The sequence below is a fragment of the Clupea harengus genome, chromosome 1 (genome assembly GCF_900700415.2).
Source record: "Clupea harengus chromosome 1, Ch_v2.0.2, whole genome shotgun sequence".
In the NCBI taxonomy this organism is placed as follows: Eukaryota; Metazoa; Chordata; class Actinopteri; order Clupeiformes; family Clupeidae; genus Clupea; species Clupea harengus.
In genome coordinates, this window is record NC_045152.1 from 4,823,848 (window position 1) to 4,847,874 (window position 24,027).

The 24,027-nt window shown below is 42.7% G+C and overlaps 1 protein-coding gene across 1 annotated transcript; it reads left to right on the forward strand.

The window, feature by feature from the left end:
* Positions 1-8,806: 8,806 nt before the first annotated feature.
* On the forward strand, positions 8,807-23,772 carry LOC116220034. Its single transcript, XM_031565097.2, has 2 exons — positions 8,807-8,962; positions 19,228-23,772. Exons 1-2 carry the CDS (start codon positions 8,869-8,871, stop codon positions 23,016-23,018), a joined length of 3,885 nt encoding a protein of 1,294 aa, XP_031420957.1. The 5' UTR covers positions 8,807-8,868; the 3' UTR covers positions 23,019-23,772.
* The last annotated feature ends 255 nt before the right edge of the window (positions 23,773-24,027 follow it).

Sequence of the window (24,027 nt, forward strand, 5' to 3'; positions counted from 1 at the left end):
GGCTGCTGGCCCTGATGGCATCCCCGGACGCGTGCTCAGGGCCTGTGCTGGGCAGCTAGCTGAGGTCTTGACTGACATATTCAACCTGTCACTGGCTCAAGCTACTATCCCCACGTGCTTTGAACACCGGCGTGCCACAGGGCTGTGTGCTAAGTCCTCTCCTCTACTCCCTCTTCACCTACGACTGCACTTCTGTACATGGTTCTAATACCCTTGTCAAGTTTGCAGACGATACAACAGTGATTGGCCTCATCAGCGACAGCGATGAGTCGGCCTACAGAGAAGAGGTCCAGCACCTGGCGGTGTGGTGCGCTGACAACAACTTGACTCTCAACACCATGAAGACCAAAGAGCTAATTGTGGACTTCAGGAAAAAAGATGGCACACACACCCCCATCCACATCAACGGGACGGAGGTTGAGCGTGTCGCCAGCTTCAAGTTCCTGGGTGTCCACATCTCCGAGGACCTCTCTTGGACCCCTTGACTGCCACACCTCCAGCCACTGAACATTTGCACCAGAATGTCTTTTTTACTACTGTATATCCCACTTATTATTGTATTAACTGTATTAATCGTACTTACACCATACAATACTTCTTAAACATTATATTACTACTACCTCATTCACTTCATTTCACTTATTACCTCCACTAATACTTACACCTGCTCTTTTATATACTTACAGTATATACATGTATCATATCTACACTTCTTACCTCAATTGCTGCTAGTCCCAATTCTGTTCATATTACATATCTATTTCTTACTGTACATATCTATTTATTTATTCACTTATTCCACTTTACATATACTCTGCACTTTTATTGCTATTTTGCACTTCTGGTTGGATGCTAAACTGCATTTCGTTGTCTCAGTACTTGTACTCTGTGCAATGACAATAAAGTTGAATCTAATCTAATCTAAAAAATTATCTAATCTAACATTGTCTAATCTTATGTTAGTCTTACTGAAACAACGGGGTCACACTTGGCACACAGTGTTACAGTACAGACTATGCAGTTATCCATTAAATATTTGTTGACGGCGTCATAAAGTGCCTCTCCTCTCTCCGTGGCTCTCTTTAGATGGAATTTGAAACATTTTATACTTCATTTACCCTGATGCTAAAAGACAGACCTTGCCTGGCCAAGTCTAAAAACAAGAATTTGGATGTCACACATTCACAACTGTGGTTTGAAAATCTGGCTCAAACAAGGACGTAGTCTTTTGCTTTAAATGTCTTTTATTTTGAATGGCATAAAATGACCAAATGGTTTGCAAACAGTTTATCCTGTCCTGACCTAAGCACTAACACCTGTAGACTGTTTGTAATTTTTCCTAAGGCTTTTAAAAGACTGTCTCTACTGAGCCTTTGTTGAATGTTACCGTGCAGAATTGATTGATGTTTGAGCGTGCTCTGTTTCTGACTTTGATCTTGGATTCATGTTTTTCTGGTGAAGTCTGCCTGTGTATTTGCCCTGCCATGTCAGACCTGGATTCTGTGTTTTTGACTACAAGCACGCCAAAGTTGAAGAACGGACTGGAAGGCGCAGTTAGGATTCCTGGAGTTTATTTCAACGTGGAGACCCCCTCTCAGCTGGTGCTCAGAGAATGGCCTAACTCATTGTAGACTATGTTGGCATTTATACCATTCAGTCAGGTAGAATACAAGATGGGAGGGGAGACAGTGAGGTGGAGGGGGTTCACCTATGGGGGGAGGGGGGTAACAACAGGGGATAAAGGGGGGGAGCAGGAAGGAGGCTGGGGGGGAAGGGATTAAGATGCTAATTGTTCAGGCCTCAGTGAGACAGACAGCACATATCCAATGGTATGAGTTACAGATACAAAATAATGCTACACTTTGTTCATGTCTCTTACAACAGTAGAATAGCAATATTTTCTGTTATATCAGTCCCCCATATGATCATTGCTATGCTCACACAAGAATCACCATGCAACAACCAATCAGAACAGGAAAACATTAATATGCAATATGTGGTTCCATCACCTGTTTGGATTACTCGCTGATTCTTGTTTTGAAGTACATTTTGAAACTCTGCCCTTGGGTGTGGATCTGCAATCATGACTGTGGGAGTACATTTCAATTTTAAGAGAAACTTCTGAACCTGGGCCCTATTTACCCATCTTTAAAGGCCCATATTTTTATTAGGGCCAATAGACATTATCTAATCTAACATTGTCTAATCTTCTGTTAGTCTTACTGAAACAATGGGATCACACTATGCACACAGTGTTACAGTACAGACTGTTCAGTTATCCATTAAATATTTGTTGACGGCATCATAAAGTGCCTCTCTTCTCTCCGTGGCTCTCTTTAGTTTAGATGAAGGAAATTAGGCTGATGGCAGAGGTGTCAAAAGTATTCACGATCATTACTCAAGTAGAAGTATAGATACTAGGGTTTAAAAAGACTTCTGTAGAAGTTGAAGTATCAACTCAAGCTTTTTACTTAAGTAAAAGTGTAAAAGTACTTTCAAAACTACTTAAAGTATAAAAGTAAAAGTAATGTAAGGGGGGGGGGAATTCCATTAAGGACAAACTCTTTAGCCGCGTCTCAGGGGCCTATAGTGCTAAAGGCCATTAATGATAATGTTATATTAAAATGTTATGTTTCAAAATGTGGGATGCACTAGGCAACCCGTTTCAGCTGCATACTGTATATGCCCATTTAAAATTATTTTTAATGCATTTTATTAATGCAAATACATTAAAGTACCATATGTGTACTACTGAGCATTAGCATGCGTTTCATGGAGCGGAAGACATGATAACTAGTTGCCTATAAGTATTGTAATAGTGCAAAAAGTCAAATTTCAGTGGAATGTTATCAAAACCTTTATTGGAAGAGACCTTGAGACCTTTGGACTCAATCCTGTATGTACAACAACACTACCTATAAAATAGGGTGATATTGATGGAATGAAACCCAAAAGGACTGTATGCTGGTGTACTTGAAATAGGTGACAATCGCCACAGGTTTGTCCGGTCAGAACATGAATGGATGTCAAGTCCCAATGATGATGAAAACGATGTATTTATTTGCACACACACTCAAGCCTTGAATGGCGGGATGAACATGAATGACTGAAGATGAACGGTGAATACGATTATCCGCGTAAAGGACTCGTATTTACACATGAATTCTTGAATGACCGTGTTTGAACCGTGATTGAGTTATCCGTGTAATGAATTGAAGACTATGAACTGTGGTTTCTATTAAACAATACAAATGACAAATATATACAATTAAATACAATAAAGATGAACCATTATATACAAGATGAATGAATATAATATATACAAGATGAATGTTACGGCTATACTGTAAATACGGATCTGTCCCTTTCACAGCGTTACGGTGAACATTCCACTCCTCCGTTAACAACGGTAACTCTTGCTTAACGGTAACAGAGTGAAACATGACAAGACAGTATAATTACCACCCTACATAAACATACATATATTATATACACTGATATGAAACATACAACAATGAAACACTCACTCTTTCATTGACGCACGCAAATGATCGCGAATGTCTTTGAATTAATTGATTTGTCCGATGTGCTCCTTGAAGATGACTTCTCCAACTCCGCTTGACTTGACCCACAACTTGGCCAGAGGAGGGTCGGCCTTATATAGTGGAGAGATGACGGGGGCCTTGAAACTGTCTTGAAACTGTTGAAGTGGGCAAATGGTCAGTGAAATTCCACTGTGCACGAGCCCCACGGACTCCTGGGATCAACTGATAGGCTGACCTCTGCCTGGACCCCAGGTCCCGTGAGTGGCCTGCACAGCGGGGTTACACAGCTGGAGGCAACTGGTGAGACAGCCCTTTTTAACACTACCAATAGTCAATTGTTCAGCCGCAAAAGCAGCAGGTTCTCAAAGTTATTTGAGCCTATGCATGCTCTTCTTGGCCTGAAGATGAACCCTGCAACACTAAACAGTCTTTCACAGGCTGCTGAGGCAGGGAGTGCCGTATTAAGGGGCTTGGTCCAAAGAACCTTCAGTGGATGACTTCCTTTTGACGGCTGATTAAGTAAGTTGCGTGTACCTCTCTAGATGAGTGGGGTGTTTCTTCTGTGGAGAAAATGAATGAATGTACAGGTACAGATTGAGATTCATATTATTTCTCTCAAATCACAAACTCAGATTATCTAGGATTTCCGCTGTATTAAATGTCATGCTTGAAGTTCAGACTACAAGTTAGGGAGCAGTTTCACTGGTCTATGCAATTATGTTGAGCAGACCGGAATATTTCCAGCTGTTTTAGGACCACAAGCAGCTGCTGGCATGACCAAAAAGTAGCATTATTGATGAGATAGTCCGACTTTAATTCATTTAAAACTGCATTTGGCTGATAGTTGGGCCTATAACCTCTTTACAAGGACCCACAGGGCCTGCCCTATACGCAGGCGCGCGCACGCACTCTCATACACAGGCAGGATCATGCCTATCCTTAGTACATGCTTTATCAACAAGCTGTAGACTACACTTTGCACAATTAACCTACAAATATTGCATATAGCAATAATAGAAGTTCAGATAACCTTTGGCTAAAGTCGAATTTCAAATGTCACACAGAGCCCAACAAACAAACTTGCAACGTTGAATCACAGCCTACTACTATCAAGAAAACCATGACATGTCTTGGCATTTACCTAGCCATTAGCCTGACGATGTCATACTCATTATTCTAGTCATAATATGAGTCTGATACTGCTCCATTGGGCTGTGGGGCGTGTTTCAACCAAACCAGGAAAAAAATGCCTCTTCGCTCAATTGGATATACCTAGAACCAATCAGAGCACCGTAGTATGACCATAACGTAGACCATCGGGACCATCTGATACATTAAACTTTTACCGGATCCCGTAGGAAGGACGGCAAAAACATCTTTTCGATCGACAAATACCTTAATCGCGTTTCTCTGTTCCTCTTTCAAAATGAATGTGCTGTCAATGGCTTCTAAAACAGACTTGAATCTCCAAATTTCAGCTCTCCAGCGGCAGCCATGTTTGTTGAAAACCAATTCAACCCAAACGCTTTGGTGACATGGTTGATTACGTTACGGTTGATCATCTGTCCATCATCGTATGAAGCCCGCCCTGACAATTTGATTGGTCTGGTGACTCTGGTCAAGTTTTTGATCAGGCATAATTTCTCCCCAACTGAGCAATGCCAGACCGAACTTCCCGACCAAAAATGTTGTGGGCGGGGCTAAGTTCGTCTGGCATCCAGACTACCTAGCCATAGCAAACATTGCAAATTTACCATTAGCCAGTAACTTACTTGGTCACTACTACAACATTTCGTTTATAATCGACTATCATAACGAAAACTATAGTTTTGCGGAATTAACATACAGATGTTGCATATATAAATAATATAAGCACAGATAACATTTGGCTAAAGTCGAATATCAAATCTCAAACAGAGCCCACCAAACGAACTTGAAACGTAGAATCATAGCCTAGCTACTGCTAGCAAGCAAACCATGGCATGTCTTGGAATGCACCTAGCCATAGCAAACATGGCAAATTTACGTTACTAGTTTACTACAATATTTTGTCAATAATCGACTGATAAAAAAAAAACTTTCAGCTTACCTCAATATGCTTTTTCAAATTCGACGGCGAGTTTTTGAAAGCCATTAGCTCTAGTACTTGGGTGCGCAGAGCTTGCAGCACATTCAAAATTAGTTGTTTTTGCACCCAACCATCTCTAAAAAATCTTCCAGGTACGGCCAGGGATGTACAAGGGTTAGCTGGTCTTCCTGGATATCCTCGCTGATACTTGGTTTGGAGTGGGACATTTCGCTTGAGTTCTCTGCCACGGACATCTTAGTAATTGTGCTGTCCTTGCAGGAGTGTGACGTGATTTGTCACTGTTGATTTGTGTCATCTGCAGGTGCATCGCGTAGAAAACCAATAGGGTGTCGGAATGGTATATGTTTATACCTCTCATCCAACCACAATCAAATTCACTCTATCCGGATGGCGCGATTTTTCTGGATAGGTTTTTTTTTTTGTGTGTGTGTTTTTGAACGATGACAAGCCGGAATGAAAACAAGCCAAAATGAAATAGTAGTAACGAGGCTATTTTTTTTTTTTTTACTATTTTCTTTTTATTCAACAATAAGAACACCAATACAACAAGTCATCAACAACATTGACAGCCAGAATTAAAAATTAAAATAAAAAAAATAAAAACAAAAGGGGGAAAAGAAAAGAAAAACCTGCTGTCATGTCAATTCTGTGTCAACTGCCATAGAGTCCACTTCCTCCATTTACTGTCCATCTGTGATCCTGTCAGCCGTAGCCTGTGTGTCAGTCTTTCCATCATATGTATTTCCCCCACTGTGTCCACCCAATGGGTCTGAGTGGGTAGATCCTCAGTCCCCCATTTCCTTGTAATTACCTTTTTCCCTGCAACCATGAGTATCTTGAATAGATACGAGTCCCCATCATGCACAATATTCTCTGAGTACATATACAGATACATCAGCTCATGTTTCATAGGAAATTCGTATCCCAGAATCTCTTGTGTTATCCTATGGACCATTCCCCAAAACTCTGTTATTTTGTGACAATTCCAGAATATATGTGCATGGTTAGCATCAAATGACCCACAATTCCTCCAACATGACTTTCTTGTTTCAGAATAGTTATTTGATATTTTGGGTGTGATAAAGAACTGTATCAGATTTTTCCAGGAAAACTCTCTCCAGGCTCGTGAACAGGTTGTTGTCTTATGTTTTTCCCACATCTTATCCCATTCATCTTCAGGTATTTCCATGCCAAATTCTCTTTCCCATTTTTCATTTATATACCCTGTTGTGCTTTTGTCATCCATCAATGCCTTATATAATGTAGTTATAGTCCTGACCCGGTTCCCTTTATATGTATCGATCATCACTTGTACTACCTTGTTCATTTCTAGAGAGAGCTCCCGTCCAATCCGTTTCCCATAATAATCCCGTATCTGTAGATATTTGTAAAATTCCCGCCAATCCAGGCCATATGCCGTTTTCAGGTCTTGAAAGCTCATTATCTTCCCCTTATTCACCAGCGTGCACCATGCCGTAATTCCCTTATCCGCCCACTGTCCGAGTCCCCCACGGAGCCCAGCTGATTTAAAACTGCTATCAAAAGCCACCCATTTTAATACATTTGCATCCTTCTCCACCTTATTGTGTCTAAGTAATTTGAACCATAATTCCAAGGTACATTTTGTGATCGAATCCATTTGATTTCTAACCTTCTTAAATGTTTCCCTATCTCCTAAAATACTCTGTATCGGACACATTCCAAAACGACGAGGCTATTTTTTTAATGTAAGGAGTAGAAAGTACAGATATTTGCGTGAAAATATAAGGAGTAGAAGTAAAAAGTCGTCTGAAAAATAAATACTCCAGTAAAGTATAGATACCCAAAATTTCTACTTAAGTAATGTGATAAGAATATCAGATTGGATATGGGACAGGAAAATGCATTGAGTAATATTGCAGCACCAACTTTGTAGTGTGGATTAGTGCCCACTTTTGTAAAATTACTAAATCCAATTAATCTGACTCTATTAAATGATGCTGTAGTTTGTAACATTGCCATGCACTATGAGGCTTTTGGCTAGATAATGAATAAGCTAAGGCATGGAACAAAAATAATTGTATGATTGGTGAATGAATAAACGGTTTATTCTTACAATAAAAGCTTAATTGTTAAAAGTACGGACCAAATTAAATATACTGCAGAAACCCAAATTGGTAATAACAACTATAAAAAATGACAGTTGTCTTAAATATAACCGTTTCCAACTGAACTGAATAAACTTAAATGTATTGAATGCAAAGAATTTGAAAGATAAAGTCCAACCATCTCTAAAATGGATTTAAATATGATTTGTTATAGCTGCTAAATGTTTGACAAAACTTTATATAATCGTTCGATAACCTCTGATACATCCTAGTTTTAAGTATGCAGTGGTGCTTGAGTTCGAGTTTTATATTTATTGTGCCAATTAACATTATCTACAGTCCAACCTTCTGCTAATCGCTCTGAAAAATCGCAACCTTCTGCCAATCGCTCTGAAATAATGATAAATGGAAAACACCATAATAAAACTTCCTGCACTGATTGGCACAGTGGGTGGCAACTACTACTCGTGACTGACGGTCATTGGCAGAACACTTTGGTTACGACTATACAGTTATGCATTAAATATTTGTTGACTCCATAAAGTTCTTCTCTTTTCTTCTTAGCTCTCTGTTTTACATGAAGGAAATGAGCCTGCTGCCCATGGTGTCTACAGAGGATAAAGGAGTTTAGTTTGTAGGTAATGTATGATTTATGCTTACCATACATTACATTATGTTATGATAATTTCTTTTTAAACTTTTAGTTATTTATAGGTAATGCACAATGCATTATCAGTATTTTCAGCCATTATAATAGTTTTTTGTTCATTATTAATTCATCATAATTTGTTCATTGGTTCCTTGGTGATTAATCATTGGTAATTACATTCCATTTAACTGATTTGTTCATTAAATAATAGCAAATTTAAAAGTGAACTCATCTATAATGTATGGCATTATGTATAGGATATGAAAGTGAATACATTACAAAAACCGTATGCATCATATACTTACTTTAAATTACAGGCTTATAAAGTAAACAGTTCAACAAATGTTTGATATGCTGTTAGCTGCACAGTAAATTCTAGCAAAACATACAAAACATTCATGAGCTGACTGGTACTCATCACAGCAATAACTGTATAGGGTTTTGTGATGTATTCTGCAACATTTTGTTATCCGTTTCAAGTTAGCATCAAGAAGAGAGATGTCTGCTTCTGGGACCATCGTGCTTGCAGGGCTGAGCCGCCCCTTCCAACTGGGAATGCTGTATGACTGCAGGAAAGATGTTCTCATCCCAGGTACACCTATATTTGTTTTTTATAAATAGTACAGATGAAGTTGATTATTTATACAATCAATGTTAAGGACTTATGTTATTTATAAAGCATACTTTGAATAGAGTAATTTTACAAAGCAGTGGCTTTTATATAGCATGCTAAAGAAACAAAACCATGTGATGTAGCGGTTTCCCTAAAACACTTAAAGACTTTATGTGTAGGCGTATAACTCTACAGTCTTGTCCCCATACTACCAGCATGTAAACACTCTGCCTATAGATCCGCTGTACCACCATGCCCTCCCGTGTTGACAGAATGTGTCATTTTCATTGTATAATGGACTATTGAGTTGACTTAGCGGTATTAGTACGCTAGCGACATTCTCACATTAGTAACGCAGTATTAACATGAAATATGCTAGTCTTGACCAGTGACGATTGTGTACCACACCAGGGCTCTTATCAGTGTTCAAACCCATATTCACTATCTGCTGATGCACAACATAGAGACTGCAGTCAGGACTGAATTGAGATGTACCCAAGATCATAATAGAGTAGATTAAACGGTAGATTGTTTGAACCTAATTATAAGAGGTTACACCCTGGTAGAAAGTATACCCCATAATTAATATTCTTTCTTGATTGGCTGTGATAGGAAAAATAATAATAATAATAAACCTTATTTGTATAGCACCTTTCATACACAGAATGCAGCTCAAAGTGCTTTACATTTGGTGCATTTTAAAAACAAGAATAGATGAAAAATGATAACAGAAATAAGTGCAAGTAGACAAGAGTGGGAGAATAACTGAGAAAGTAGAACACTACAAGACTTTGGTCCCAACTACAGAGAGGGGCATGGAAGAGCATAAAGGTGAAGTGAGGATTAAGAATTGGGTAGAAATGTAGAAAAACGGTAATGGTAGATGGTAAATGGTAAAGAGAGATAAATACACCAACACGTACAATACAATACAAATAATACAGTGTGAAAAGTACAAACTTGTATAAGTGCAGGATTTTAAGAACAAGTAAATACAATAGTAGCAATAGAATGTAGAACAGATGTGAAGAAATACTCATTAAACTAATTCACTAAAGGCCTTCTCATCCAGGTGTGTTTTCAGCTCTTTTTAAAAAGATGTTCACAGAACTTACTTGTTTGATATACATGGGCAGGGTGTTCTATAGCTTTGGTGCGTAATGCATAAAAGCAGCTTCCCAGCTTTGCTTGTGGAGAACTTTGGGCACAATTAAAAGATTGGCATTAGCGGATCTAAGGTTCCTTTGTGGTTGATAGGATATTAAGACTAAGAGTTCAGATGTATGTATAAAGGTGCTATGCCATTTAGAGCTTTGTTAGTAATTAACAGAACCTTAAAATCAATTCTATAAGAAACAGGGAGCCAGTGCAGTTCAGCTAAGACACAGGGGTGATGTTCTCTCTCTTCTTGGTCTTAGTTAAGAGTCTGGCAGCCGAGTTCTGTATGAGTTTTAGTTTCTTTATATACTTTTTTGGGAGATCAGTAAAAAGTGCATTGCAGTAGTCTAACCTACTAGTGAAAAAGGCATGGATTAGTTTCTCAGCATCTTTTTGTATTAAAAAAGGCCGCACCATGGCAATATATCTAGAGTAAGAAAGCCGTCTGGGTAACTTTACCATATACCATACCTTTTATTTGGGGTTTGAAGTTTAGCTCTGTATCTAAGATGACACCCAGGCCTGTTACTTTTGACCTAGTGTGCCAGGTTCCCAAGATTACTAAGAACGGTGTCTCTCTTTGATTTTGGTCCAACCAAAAGTACTTCTATTTTATCGTCATTTAGCTTTAATTAAACCGGATGCCCATCCACTGATTAATGCAAGCTAAACAGGCCTTAAGAGGCCATCTGAGTTTGTTGGCTCCACAGAAATATATATGGGTATCATCTGCTCAGCTGTGGAAGTTTACATTGTGCTGACCTTTCCTAATGGAAGCCTATATAGGGGAAAAAGCAGGGGACCAAGACAGCTCCCTTGGGCTACACCGAAAAGCAAGGAATGTTTTATAGACTTGTCAATGACAATGGCTTGTGAACACGGCTGGCGTTCTTTACAGAAGCCTAATTACTTCACAGGAGCCTAATACTAATGTATGCGCAGACAACAAACTCCAAACACCGACGTATGTAGCCTAATAAAAATAAATCTGAGCATGATATGTATTTTACTGTATAATAGTCTTAGCGACATGAAGTCCTTTATATGATTAAAAATCGCTGTGCAGATTTGACGGTAGTAGCCTAAACTTAGAACTCTGAATATGACATGCGTTTTACTCCCTGTAAGTTAATCAACAGCATTCATTACAAGAGCTAGTCAAACGAATATAGCTTACTCATCACAAATATCCTGGGCAGGGTCAAGGCGAAGCTCAAAGTGGATACGTTTCTCCTCACCATCTTCAGCTGTATGTATGAAGTATGAAACCAACCCAACGTGTAGACTTGTATACTGGTTAAATGTGGTGTTTTCTCTGGTGTTCTTGCTACGTCATGACCCAATAGCGATCGCCAATTTACCATGCATTTATCATATGAATAGACTTAATTTACTAATGGGTGGGTCGTTAGCAGCGGCTTCCACATTCAGAGACTGAAATGTGCAAGAGTTTAGTTCTATTTTCCTTACAAAGTGATAATTTATTTTTTTGTTTTCGAACTGTATATATTTGAAAAGTAAAAGATTCAAGGTTTCTGGAGGTGCTATTTTTATGTCTGTAGGACAAAAACTCGCGGAACTTTTAAATGTGATTCCCAACAACACCACAATCTGCCCCACGGGGCAGCTTCGGATCCTAAGGGTTAGAAAACAATGTATAGGCTGAAAACACAAACAGCATTTCAGCAAAACAAAAATGTGTTATTCTTTTGGTTACGTTCATATCATCATTGATGTCACAATAAATATAACTAATCATAGTCACAAATATGACTCAAACTATCGAGTCATATTGGTGTAAAATCTTGTAATATTACTCTACCTTGTCAGTCATCATGCTCCTTTGGCTTCTGATATTGTTTTTGCCGGTTCCATATCCTTCAGCTTGTCAACCAATACACGTTGATAGTATTCATTTTATACCATATATTTGGAGACCCAATCTTAGATATGATCAGTCTGGAAACAGGTTTAATGTTGAACAACGGTGGCCACCATTGTGAGTTCCACTCACTCAAAGCTTCACCTAAGACTCATCTGATTATCCAGTGAATGATTGCAGTTAAGTGTCACCCTCTATTCATTAGGCCTTGGAGACACTGATGGCCTCATTTACTAACAGGATTGTGCCCATTTCAGGCGTAAAATAGCGGGTAAAGACATAAAACCGTATTTCCAAAGGAGGCGCACCTGAGTAAAATCGCAGATTACCGCTACTGGGAAGTGGGTGTGGGAAAGTGGGTGTTCGTCGCAAAGAGATGGGAGGAGATGCGTAAAGTGCGCCTAATTATGTATTAATAACGAAACAAGAGGTGTTTTAGCATGATATATCAGCTGCTTAATGAAAACTATGTGCCTGCGAGAAATTTGAAAAATACGAACATCAGAAATGTAATTTTTTTTTTAATGTTTATATTTGATATATCATTTAATAGGCATACAAACAAATATAATTACAAACTGTCCCACCAGCTAGCTGTTCTGGAAAAGCCACGTCTTACCCAGAATCGCCGCTCATTGTATGGTTCAAACCGTATTTTCACTCATAGTTCAAGCACACCGAGTACAGTACACACCTTCTGCGTAGGAGTAATGCGTATCTATTCAGGAAAAGTACTTGTACTCGAAGTACACTAACTAAACTACCAGTAAGTAAATTGTAGAGACAGAGCAGCATATTCATTTCACCTTCCATGTTTATTTTCACCTTATAGCCTCTCAAGCGCAAGCTACCCCCACTGCCATGGCAACCGAACGAAGCACTATTCATTCACGCCGGAAGGCTGAGATTCGTCCAATCCCTCTCCTGAGCCCCCCCCCCCCTCAGGAGCCTTTAAGTAGGGATGGCCACGGTCGAATCGGTCTCTTAAGAAACTTCGCTTCGAAGTGGTCAATCCAGACACTTTTCTACGCCCTTGGAAAAGAAACTGAGCGTAGAAAACCTAATCCAAGAGCAACACTGTACACGCAACTCTTGTTATATCTGGTCCCTGCTTAGGGAACCGAGGTTACGTAAGTAACCGAGACGTTCCCTATCGCAGTTGGACTGCGATATAACAGATGGGACCGCATATCCTCACGCGTGATAATACAGTGGCAGCCAACACACACACCAACTTATATATTGCTTTTGCCCTCCTAGAGGTTCATACAGCAGCTGGTGGTGAACATTACAGGGCACTCCCTTTGTACATAGGCCAAGGGGATCAGCGATCCCCCGCCTGTAGGAAAAAAAACCTAGAATGGTTCATTTGCATCGTAACACATAGACGCTGATGAACACATGCATCACTTTACCATTCTCAGGCCCGGGGATTCAAAGATCGCCTGCCTGTAGAACACCATGTAAAAAACTAGGTTCGGCCACATCCAACATATAGAATCTAATGAAAGTGTGGCGAGAACTCCAGCTTGCAGCTTTACAAATTTCTTCCACTGAGACTCCTTTCAATGACAACACGATAGCCTCTACTATCCAACGGGAGAGGCTCGGTTTTGACCGAGGTTTCCCCCTTTGCTCGTGCGCCAAAGCATACAAACAGCTGATCCGATTGTCTGAATGCCCCAGTGCGCTCTACATAACAGTGAAGAGCGCGTACTGGGCAAAGGACGCAAAAGGAGGAGGCGAGAATACTGCCAACTCAATCACCTGATTGCGGAATGGGGTTGCCACCACTTTAGGTGTGTAAGCAGCATTAGGTCGCATAACCACTTTGTCCCCAGCGATCGAGAACTGAAGGCACGAATGGCTGATGGACAGGGCTTGCATGTCACCAACGCGCTTTGCTGACGCCAGTAACAGCGCAGTCTTTAAAGAGACAAATTTTATGTCCACCGTCTCCAGGGGCTCGAATGGAGGCCCTGTGAGAGCACGTAACACAACCAGCAGATCCCATGAGGGTATGAGGTGCCTGTCAGGCACCCTGAGACGTCTCACTCCAGCCATAAAGCGTGACGCTAGCGGATGGCTGCCCGGGGAATTGCCATTGATGCCTGCATGGCAGGCTGAGATGGCCGCCAGGTATACCTTGAGAGTGGAAGCCGCCTTCCCCTCATCAAACAACTGCTGTAGGAATTCTAATATGACGCCCAGCGCGCAGTTGACGGGGTCGCGTTGACGCGCAACACACCACGTTCAAAACTGCGCCACTTCAGCGTATACAAGGACCGGGTCGAACCCGCCCGGGCGCTCTGTATTGTAGCCACCAACGCGTCTGACAAGCCTGAGGCTAGGAACCTGCTCCTTTCAGGTGCCAGGCCCTGAGATGCCACAGTTCTGGCCGGGGATGCCAGACTGTTCCGCGCACCTGCGATAGGAGGTCTCTCTGAAGAGGCAGCTCCCAAGGCGGTTGCACTGACATATTGATCAGATCCGCCAACCACGGCTGACTGGGCCAGTGGGGGGCTACTAACAGCAACTCCCTGCCCTCGTCCGCTATCCTGCACAGCACCTGCCGGAGGAGCGGGACTGGGGGAAACGTGTACAGACGCAAACTCGGCCACTGGTGGCTCAGTGCGTCCACAGACGTAGGCCTCGTTGCCGCAACGAGGCGATGGCTGCTTCCACGCACTTTGTGAAAACCCTCGGTGCCAGAGCCAGACCGAACGGGAGTGCGTGGAACTGGTATGCTATTCCTCCGAACGCAAACCGCAGACATCTCTGATGTTTGGGGTGGATCGGGACATGGAAGTAAGCATCCTTTAGATCTATCATGATGAACCAATCGTTTGGTCTTATGAACTGAACTAGCCGGCGGGGAGTCAGCATTTTGAACTTCAACGGCATGAGCGCTCTGTTCAGCACACGCAGATCTAATATTGGCCGATAGTTCCCATCCTTTTTGGGGACCAGGAAGTATCTGCTGTAGAAGCCTGAGTCTGCCTCCTCGGGAGGCACCACACTTATCGCTTCTTTTCAGAGCAGGGAGTCTATTTCCTTTCGTAGGAAATGAGACTGTCCCCGCGGCACCACTGATTGGGGGCGAGCGAACTGCAGCGTGTAACCCGCTGTGATTGTTTTTAGTACCCATGGTGACGCAGCGCATGCGCGACAACTCTCCGCGCAGCCTGCCAGACTGGGCTTTGAGTTGAATAGGTCGGGAACTAACCCACTCATGGTCAATGTGCCTAAACCTAGATCTGTGCCCGCTACACAAGCATGCCTTAACTCTGCGCCTACTGGGGCAGTGGTCGTGACATTTGGATGTGGTGCTTGTGGGAACCTGCGGAACCTGCGAGGCGACAGTGGTACAGGAGGTAAATAAGTCGTTTAGTAATCAGAAGGTTGCTAGTTCGATTCCCTGCCGAAGCGTCCTTGAGCAAGACACTGAACCCCTAATTGCTCCTGATGTGCAGTGTGCCATCAGTGTAAATGTAAAAGGTGTATACATTGTAAGCCGCACATATGTAAGTCGCTTTGGATAAAAGCGTCTGCTAAATGACTAAATGTAAATGGAACCTGTTCACCGTGCTTGACATGAATTGTGCATGAGAGCGGCGGGCGGATTTCCGTGGAGGCGGTGGGGGATCCACCGCTTCCCCCTGTCTTTTCAGCGGCCGTCGCGGATCAGGTGGCCGGCAGTTTGCCCTGGCCCTTCCCCCGGCGAGCAGCATGCTGCCGTGGGCCGCGGGCTGCGCTCTGGGCTGAGTGCACAGCTGGCTGCTGCTGCGCTGGCGTCTGAGCGGCGGGGCGGAAGGGGTGCCTCTGCTAGCCTCGTTGCGTGGGCATCTTGGCCAGGGGGGCTGGAGAGCGGAACCCACTCCGCTTCTGTCCTGGAGTCGGGGTTGTCTGTCCCGAGGAGGATTGCCGCTCCGAGCCACTGGAGCGAGGCATCCAAGCCTGGAAGGCCTCTTGGCTCTTCTGTTTCTCCTCAAACTTAGAGGCCATCGTGCCCACAGCTTCCCCAAAGACGCCCTGGACGCTGACTGGGGCGTCCAGCAGCGGCGCCTTCTCTCTGGCCGTCAGCTTTGCCAGGGACAGCCAGAGAGACCTCTGCATCGCCACAGAGGCCCCCATTACCCTCCCCAGGGCCTGGGAGGTGCAGTGGGTGAGGCGGAGAGATAGGTCCATCGCCCTACGGAGCCTCATCACCGCCTCGTGCCCACTCCCCAGCAACGCGGCCAACTCCGTCAGGAGTTTGGCTTGGTAGCGATGTAGGAGCGCTGCGGTGTTCGTTGAACACGCAGCCTGCCCCGCAGCCAAATAAACCTTCTCGGCCAGAGCCTTCTCGGCCACCAGGCTAGCGGGTGAGGGAGACGGGGAGAGGCTAGCGGGTGCGGCTGCGGCTAAACAGCGGTTGCCTGACACCACGTTGCCTGGGGCCGAAGGAGCGCACAGTCCTACCGGGGGAATCTCCCCGGACGGAGCTGGTGTCGCCTTCTTAGCGTCTGAGCGTTCCCAGTACGCTAGACGCTTGGTGGCCCTTGCTAGCGTCATGCTAGCACAGATGTCGCAGGCCGGGTCGTCGCCATTGAGAGCCACCTCCGCGTGGGCCCTGCCAAGGCAGACCACGCAACGGCGGTGGCGGTCGCCCTTGTCTCCACGTGCCCACAGTCGGGGTAAGCCTGCCTGGACATTATCTGAAATGAGAAAGAAAGTTAATTTCAAGAGCACACTATCACAACTGAACGTTGGGTAGCAAGAAGCTAGCAAGCTAGTCAGGGACTTAGCCAGCTAACTAGCTAGGATAGCGACTCGACTTTCTTAATAGTAAGTCGAACTTGTAGCACTCAGAGCTAGTGAGGGTAAAAGAACCCGAATAACTCACCAACTCGAAAGAGTAAAAGCACACAAAGTTTAACTTAGCAGAGCGTAGAAAAGTGTCTGGATTGACTACTTCGAAGCGAAGTTTCTTAAGAGACTGATTAGACCGTGGCCATCCCTACTTAAAGGCTCCTGAGGGGGCGGGCTCAGGAGAGGGATTGGACGAATCTTAGCCTTCCGGCGTGAATGAATAGTGCTTCGATTGGTTCCAGTGACTACGTCATGTCCCATCTGTTATATCGCAGTCCAACTGCGATAGGGAACTTCAGTTTCCCCCTGTCCACGCTACAACTCCAGTTTTCAAAGCATGGTTTTCAGTGTTGGAATTCGCCGTTTTAAAGTAAGGGGTGTTGTGTATTCCTACCAGACTATTTAACGGGATGCTATGGGGCAGTTAACCTGGCTATTAACTATCCTAGCTATCTCTAGCTTAGGGAACCATCTTAACAGTTTGCAGTTGCCTGTGTGTGATTAACTCATGTTAATATGTGTGAATATGAACTCGTGAACATAAACTTGTTAATATGAAGCTGCACAGGCACCCTGAGGGGTAACCATAGTAACCCAGAAACTCAATGTTCGCTGAAAAGTTTAATTTCCCCAAATCAGCTCACCAATAAAAGACAGTCTTGAATTCAAAGTGATCACAACTTTTAGTGTGGACGGAAGGGCTAAATAGAGAAATATTTATGAGTTTCTATATTTACCCGGGTTAGTTTGCTGTAACCTCGTATACCAAAAGCTCTAATTCTAATTTTAACTCATCATCCATGGTGGAAGGAACACGCAGGCTCTTTCTTCCCCATTTTAGCTGCGCGCTAAATAACACTAATGGGCGGGGTTAGGTGCTGATTACGCTTAGTAAGGCATCGACACATTCAGATAAGGTTCTTGTTTGATAAATACGATGCAAAATACCGTGCGCTATATGCGGGTTGGCAAAGGCGCAGATTGCGCTGCAGTCGCAATGTTAGTAAATGAGGCCCTGAGTCTATGAGGCCATTTGCTACGCAGAGGAAATGGGCACGATCTCCAGCTGAGCTCCAAGGGATCTGAACTCACAGGCTTCGCACCTACCCGAGGTCAATCAGAAATGCCTACATTCTAAATTATGTCTAAATGAAAGCAGAGTTACAACTACATATAATATGTATTAAATTATTGACTATAATGATATACCATAGTCAATAATTCAATACGATTTGTATTGACGACAGTGGTGTTAAAGTGAACCACACTCCGCAACTTTAGGGGGAGCTCAATAGCAAAAAAATGCCATTTCTCACATAAAGGGGCTTTAAATAAAGTTGTTATCTACAGTATTGGAGGAAGTGGGGGCAAAGACCTCCATGACGCGTATATCGGGATACTTCAGCGTTGATGTGATTTGCGAGGCGTCAGTCAGCCAACTTTCTAACACTAGCAAGTTAGCCTTCGTTAGATAGCCTAACGTTCTTTTCAGCGTTTTCAACCACCTGAAAAATCACCACAAACCACAGTACGTCGAATGCATTAACACCAAAGCTAACGTTACCTCACTGAATCTCCGTCTACGTCCAACGTCAACCCAGAAAACTATAACAGTGACCCTGCATAGCGCGACAGCGTATCCATCCACCTCCCAAAGACACACTGAAATAACGGATGCAATCGCATTTCATTTGGCCAAAAAATACTGCGAGCAATGAAGGTCTCAGAAAAATGGTCAAGACACTAGACAAGAGATACGTGATCCCTTCGCGCAATTATTTCTCCAAACAGGCATTACCTGCACTGTATGAAAAATGTCATTTTTATTTGTAATTAGCCCTTTATTTTTGGTAAAAAAATTATTTATATTTTGCTTCAGGTGAATAGAAACCGTATATGTTTTATTTTGATGCAAAGACGTGTACATTAGCCAGAATGTAGCACAACAATGGAAGTGGAAGCAGTGTTCTTGTTCATTTAAATGTGAAAGTGCAATTAAAAGATATTGATCAAAATAATCGTGATTATGATTTTGGCCATAATCGTGCAGCCCTATCAGCGACCATAATTCCTTCCTTAAATATTCACCAGTTAGAATGTGCTCTGTTAGAAGTAAAACAAGTATATACATTTATTGTTTTCATATTATCATGATGAAGATAAAACAAATTAATTAAACCTTGTCTTAAAACAGTTTGACTCAGTTATGAATGCCACCCAGTGACACCAGCTCACTGTTAACACCCAATTCAAAACACTCAGTTGATGATGTATCAGACAAAATTCTAAGTGTGAGTACCATACTGAGGGTTGAATCAAATCTGATTGTTATCACTTCTGCTCTGAAACACAGGTATTACACTCTGGGATGGCGACATGCTGAAGAAGAACATTAATATCAAACCACAACCAAACACTGAGTTCAAGATCATTGGTTCAGATTCCACAGAGAGCAAGGCAGAGGCTCTAAATGTGTGTGCATCACTTGAGGCTAGCTTTATGTCTGGGTTGGTGCATGTAAAAGGGTCTGCAGGGTTTCTGAATGACAAGAAAAAATCAAAACAACAGTCCAGAGTCACTCTTCAGTATCGCGCCACCACACGTTTTGAGCAGCTTACAATGGAACACCTAGGGACTGGAAATTTCCAACACTGCAATGTCTTCCAGGAAGGATCTGCCACACATGTGGTGACTGCAATATTGTATGGTGCTAATGCCTTCTTTGTGTTTGATCGTGCAGTCTCTTCGGATGAAAATCATCACGAAATACAAGGAAGTCTTGAGGTAGCAATACAAAAAATCCCATTTGTATCTATTAAGGGAGAGGCATCTTTGAAGATGACTGAAACAGAACAACAACAATCAGACAAATTCAACTGTACATTCCATGGTGATTTTGCGTTGGAGAATAATCCTGTCAGCTTTCAAGATGCAATCAAGGTGTACTCACAGCTTCCACAGCTGCTGGGAGAAAATGGGGAACATGCTGTACCCATGACAGTGTGGCTGTATCCCCTCAAAAATCTGGACTCGGCTGCAGCCCAGCTTGTTAGGGAGATAAGTGTAGGTCTGGTGCGCCATTCTCAGCGCATCCTTGATGAGATAGACGAGGCTGACATTGAGTGCCAAGACCTGATGAAGGATGAGATAGCCATCCACTTCTCTGAGATTACAACCAAGCTTAGGAAATTCAAAGACCTGATTTCTGAATACAAACTGGTATTTCAAAAGAAGCTTTGCAAATTACTTCCCACTATTCGTGGAGGGGGGACAGAGGAGCAAGAGTTGGTGACTACCCTGAACAGCAGAGAGAGATCCCCATTCCAGAGCGCATTAATCACAGAATATCTGAGTGACAGAGAACGTGAGATGAATGTTATCAGATCCTACCTTGAGATTATGAAAGAAATCAGGGTGATTAAATCCAGTAGTGAACTGGATAAGGTTGTCCTAAATCCAAGAAATGACTTTGTAGTGGCTTGTGTGTTCTCATCCCTCAGTGGGGATACAGAATATCTACAGGATTTGGAAAACTATCTGAAGGACGAGGCAAAGGCCACTAAATCTGACACATCTTATGAGGCCCAAAGTGCTAGCAGAGAGGAACAATGGTTTCGCTCTGGGGAGGTGACCGCTCTTACCAGGCAAAGCATTCGTCTGTTCCTTGATTTCAAGCAGTCCAACCAAGACAGAGAAAACATTGAGTTTTGCATAGCATCAGTTCCAAACAAGTCCATCACAGCCTCCTCAATTCATGTGTATGAGAAAGGGACACTTATTGATTCTCAGTTTTTGCTGCCCTCCACACCTCCTAGCCCGACCCTTCTGAGACAGGAGCATGATCGTGTCCACTTGCAAATCCACCCCCCAGCCACAGGAGAACCTTTTGTGGATTCTTATCGCATCCTGTACCAGACATCTGAGTCTGACTGGAAGGAGATAGGCACTGACGGAAAAGTAACAGATTGTACTGTTAGTCGCCTACAGCCTCATACAGAGTACCGATTTAGATGTAAGGCAGTGTGTCGACCTGGAGTGACCCTTGCTAGCGATGCCACAGAGTTCATCCGAACACGTCCGTGCAGCCCTCCTGGTCCACCACAAGAGAAACGTTCAGGGTCTGAGAGCATTACTATTACATGGGATATCCCAACAGCAGTTGGAGAAGATGTAACAGTCATCAGCTATGATGTTGAATACAGACAACACATGGAAGATGACACTAAGACCAAACCATGGGAGTGTGTAAAATCCACTACGAGGGAGGGCACTTTGGAGGGACTGAAGATGAGTACCACCTACAACATCCGTGTTTTGGCGAACACAGGGAAATCAGGAAAGAGTCTGCCAAGTCCTGAAAGGAATATTACTACATTAGCACCTGACACCAAGCCCCCAAAAAAGAAATCGGGACAGGGCAAGAGTGAATATTTTATGCAACAATCGAATCGTCTGGAAAAGGGCAACCCATCTGTATATCAGATAGAGTTAGAAAGGAAATATGGAGAGAATGTTGATTTCTTGCAATACATGTTTGGTAGGAAGGTGGAAGATGTGCAAAACAAGGTCATACTACTTCTGGGATCTACTGGTGCTGGAAAAACAACTCTTGTCAATGTGATGATAAATTACATACTGGGGGTTAAATGGGAGGACCAGTACCGCTTCAAACTGATCCATGAGGTGACTAACAAGTCACAAGCAGAAAGCCAGACATCCGTGGTCACATCTTATGAGCTCTATAACCAACCAGGTTTTCAGATCCCATACTCACTTACAATTATTGACACACCTGGGTTTGGAGACACCAGAGGAATGGCGCAAGACAAACTGATCACAGAACAAGTGAAAAGTTTCCTGTGCAGCCCTTTAGGGGTTGATCACATAGATGCTGTATGCTTTGTCGTTCAGGCATCTCTCGCCCGCCTCAGTGCCAACCAGAAATACATCTTTGACTCCATTCTGTCCATTTTTGGAAAGGACATTGGCGAAAACATCATGGTTCTTGTAACATTTGTTGACAGTGACAACATTCCAGTTTTAGAGGCAATTAAGGCTGCAGAGTTGCCATGTCAGAAGAACAAGAAGGGCCAACCCACCCACTTTAAGTTTAACAACTCTACCTTATATGTGCAGAAAAAGGAAATGGGCAGAGGCAGTGATGAAGACAGTTCAGATGAAGATGAGGATGATGATGAACAGGAGGAGGAGAAAATGAAGAGCATGATTTGGTCAACAACCTTCAAACAGATGAAGTTGTTCTTCAAGGCCCTTGGTAGCACAGAGGGCAAAGATCTCGAAATGACAAAGAAAGTTCTTGAAGAACGTGAACGTCTTGAGAATGCCACTGCAAGACTGACTCCTCAGATCACAGCTGGGCTTGCCAAGCTCAGTGAGATCAAAAGCTTTAAACAATGCCTGGAGAATGAGGATGAGATGATGGCTCAAAATAAGGAATTTGAGACGGAAGTAGAGGTACTGACAGTCAAACGGAACAACGTGAACTTCTTTGCAACGAACTGTAACAGTTGTCTGTTTACATGTCATTCTGGTTGTTTCCTTCCTGAAGGGGATAATCTCCTCACATGTGCTGTGATGGATGACGACGGGAACTGTGTGGTCTGCCCAAATAACTGCTCTTCCTATGAGCATCTCAGAGAGAAAGCCTTGTGGACATATGAGACAAAAATGGAGAAAAAGACCATAAAAGAGCTGAAGGACAACTTCATGAAAGCACAAGGAAAATTCATGGACACCAAGCAGATGCTGGAGAAATTGGAGGAGGATTTTCATACGATTGAAGAGAAACTGATGTATTTGATCAAGCTGTCCTCTAACTGCATGAAGAGACTTAATGAGATTGCACTGAAGCCAAGTTCTATGTCAACCTTCGATTACATTGAAATACTTATCCGAACAGAGGAGGAGGAGAAAAAGCCTGGGTTTGAGGGTCGAATCATTGGGTTGAAGAAAATGAAACAGGAAGCGGAAATTCTACATAAGATTGCAAGAGGAGAAGATGTACTGCCACAAGAGCGCCGTATGGTTAAACACAAACTGGACAGAATGAAGAAGACTGCAGAAAAGGTTAAACAAATGAATGCAGTTCTAAAGGATTGGCCAAAGGGAAATGAAGAATCTTAATGGTCTCTTGGCCTTTACCCTAGCCACTCATATTAGCCTAGAGCCTCCCAAACAAAACAGCAACATAAAACAGGGATTTAGCTTTCAATTATTATTTTTTTTGATTATGTGAACAAATAATTATTTTTTCTTCCATGCTTTGACTATAGGCAACGTTAACCCTAGATGCTAACTGGCAAACATTAAGCTAAAAATAAATCATCAGTAAAATCATCTAACAATACCTAGCTGGCGTGACACTTATACATTTGATAATTGGTATCCTGCTCTAGATGTTAAAGCAATAAAGGCAGCAGATGTACCTTGCCACAAGAATGAGACAACTTGTTTGAAGTTAATGATGATTGTGATGATGATGAGAATTTGAACTAATTTGTGTGGACCAACACTTTCAAGTAATTGAGCAAATTCTTCAAACAGCCCAAAACACAGAGACTTGACTCTGACCAAGAACGTTCTTGAAAAGCAAGAGCGGCCAGACAATGCCATTGCCAGACTGACCACAGCTGGGCTCTCTAAGAGTATCGAATGCCTGGAAAATGAGGGAAAGACTTTGAAGGAAAATGAAACACACCTGGATATGCCATTATTTGAGTCAAATCAGTCGCCTTGTCAAAAACAGCAAAACGTTTTTTTTTTCCCTTGTCACTCTGAATGTTACCTTCCTGATGCCAAAGATATCCTCTCATGTGCTGTGATGAACAAGGCAAATGGATGCCTTATGGACCAATGAGACAAAGGGGAAGAGGAGGACTGTTAAAGACCTGAAGCACAGCCTCCTCAGCACAAGTAAAACACATTACAGAAGAGCTAGAGCCGCTTCAGTATGAACTTGATTTGAGTGAAAATGTGGCTGCTGAAACCCATCAAACAGGCCTCAAACTGTAAGCACAGACTGCAGTGAAGATGGAAATACAGGGATAGTCTACCACTGAGTATACTGGCACACTGAAACACACTGAAGGGGATACCCAAAAAGTCTGGTTTTGAAGACTGAGTAGTTGTACTA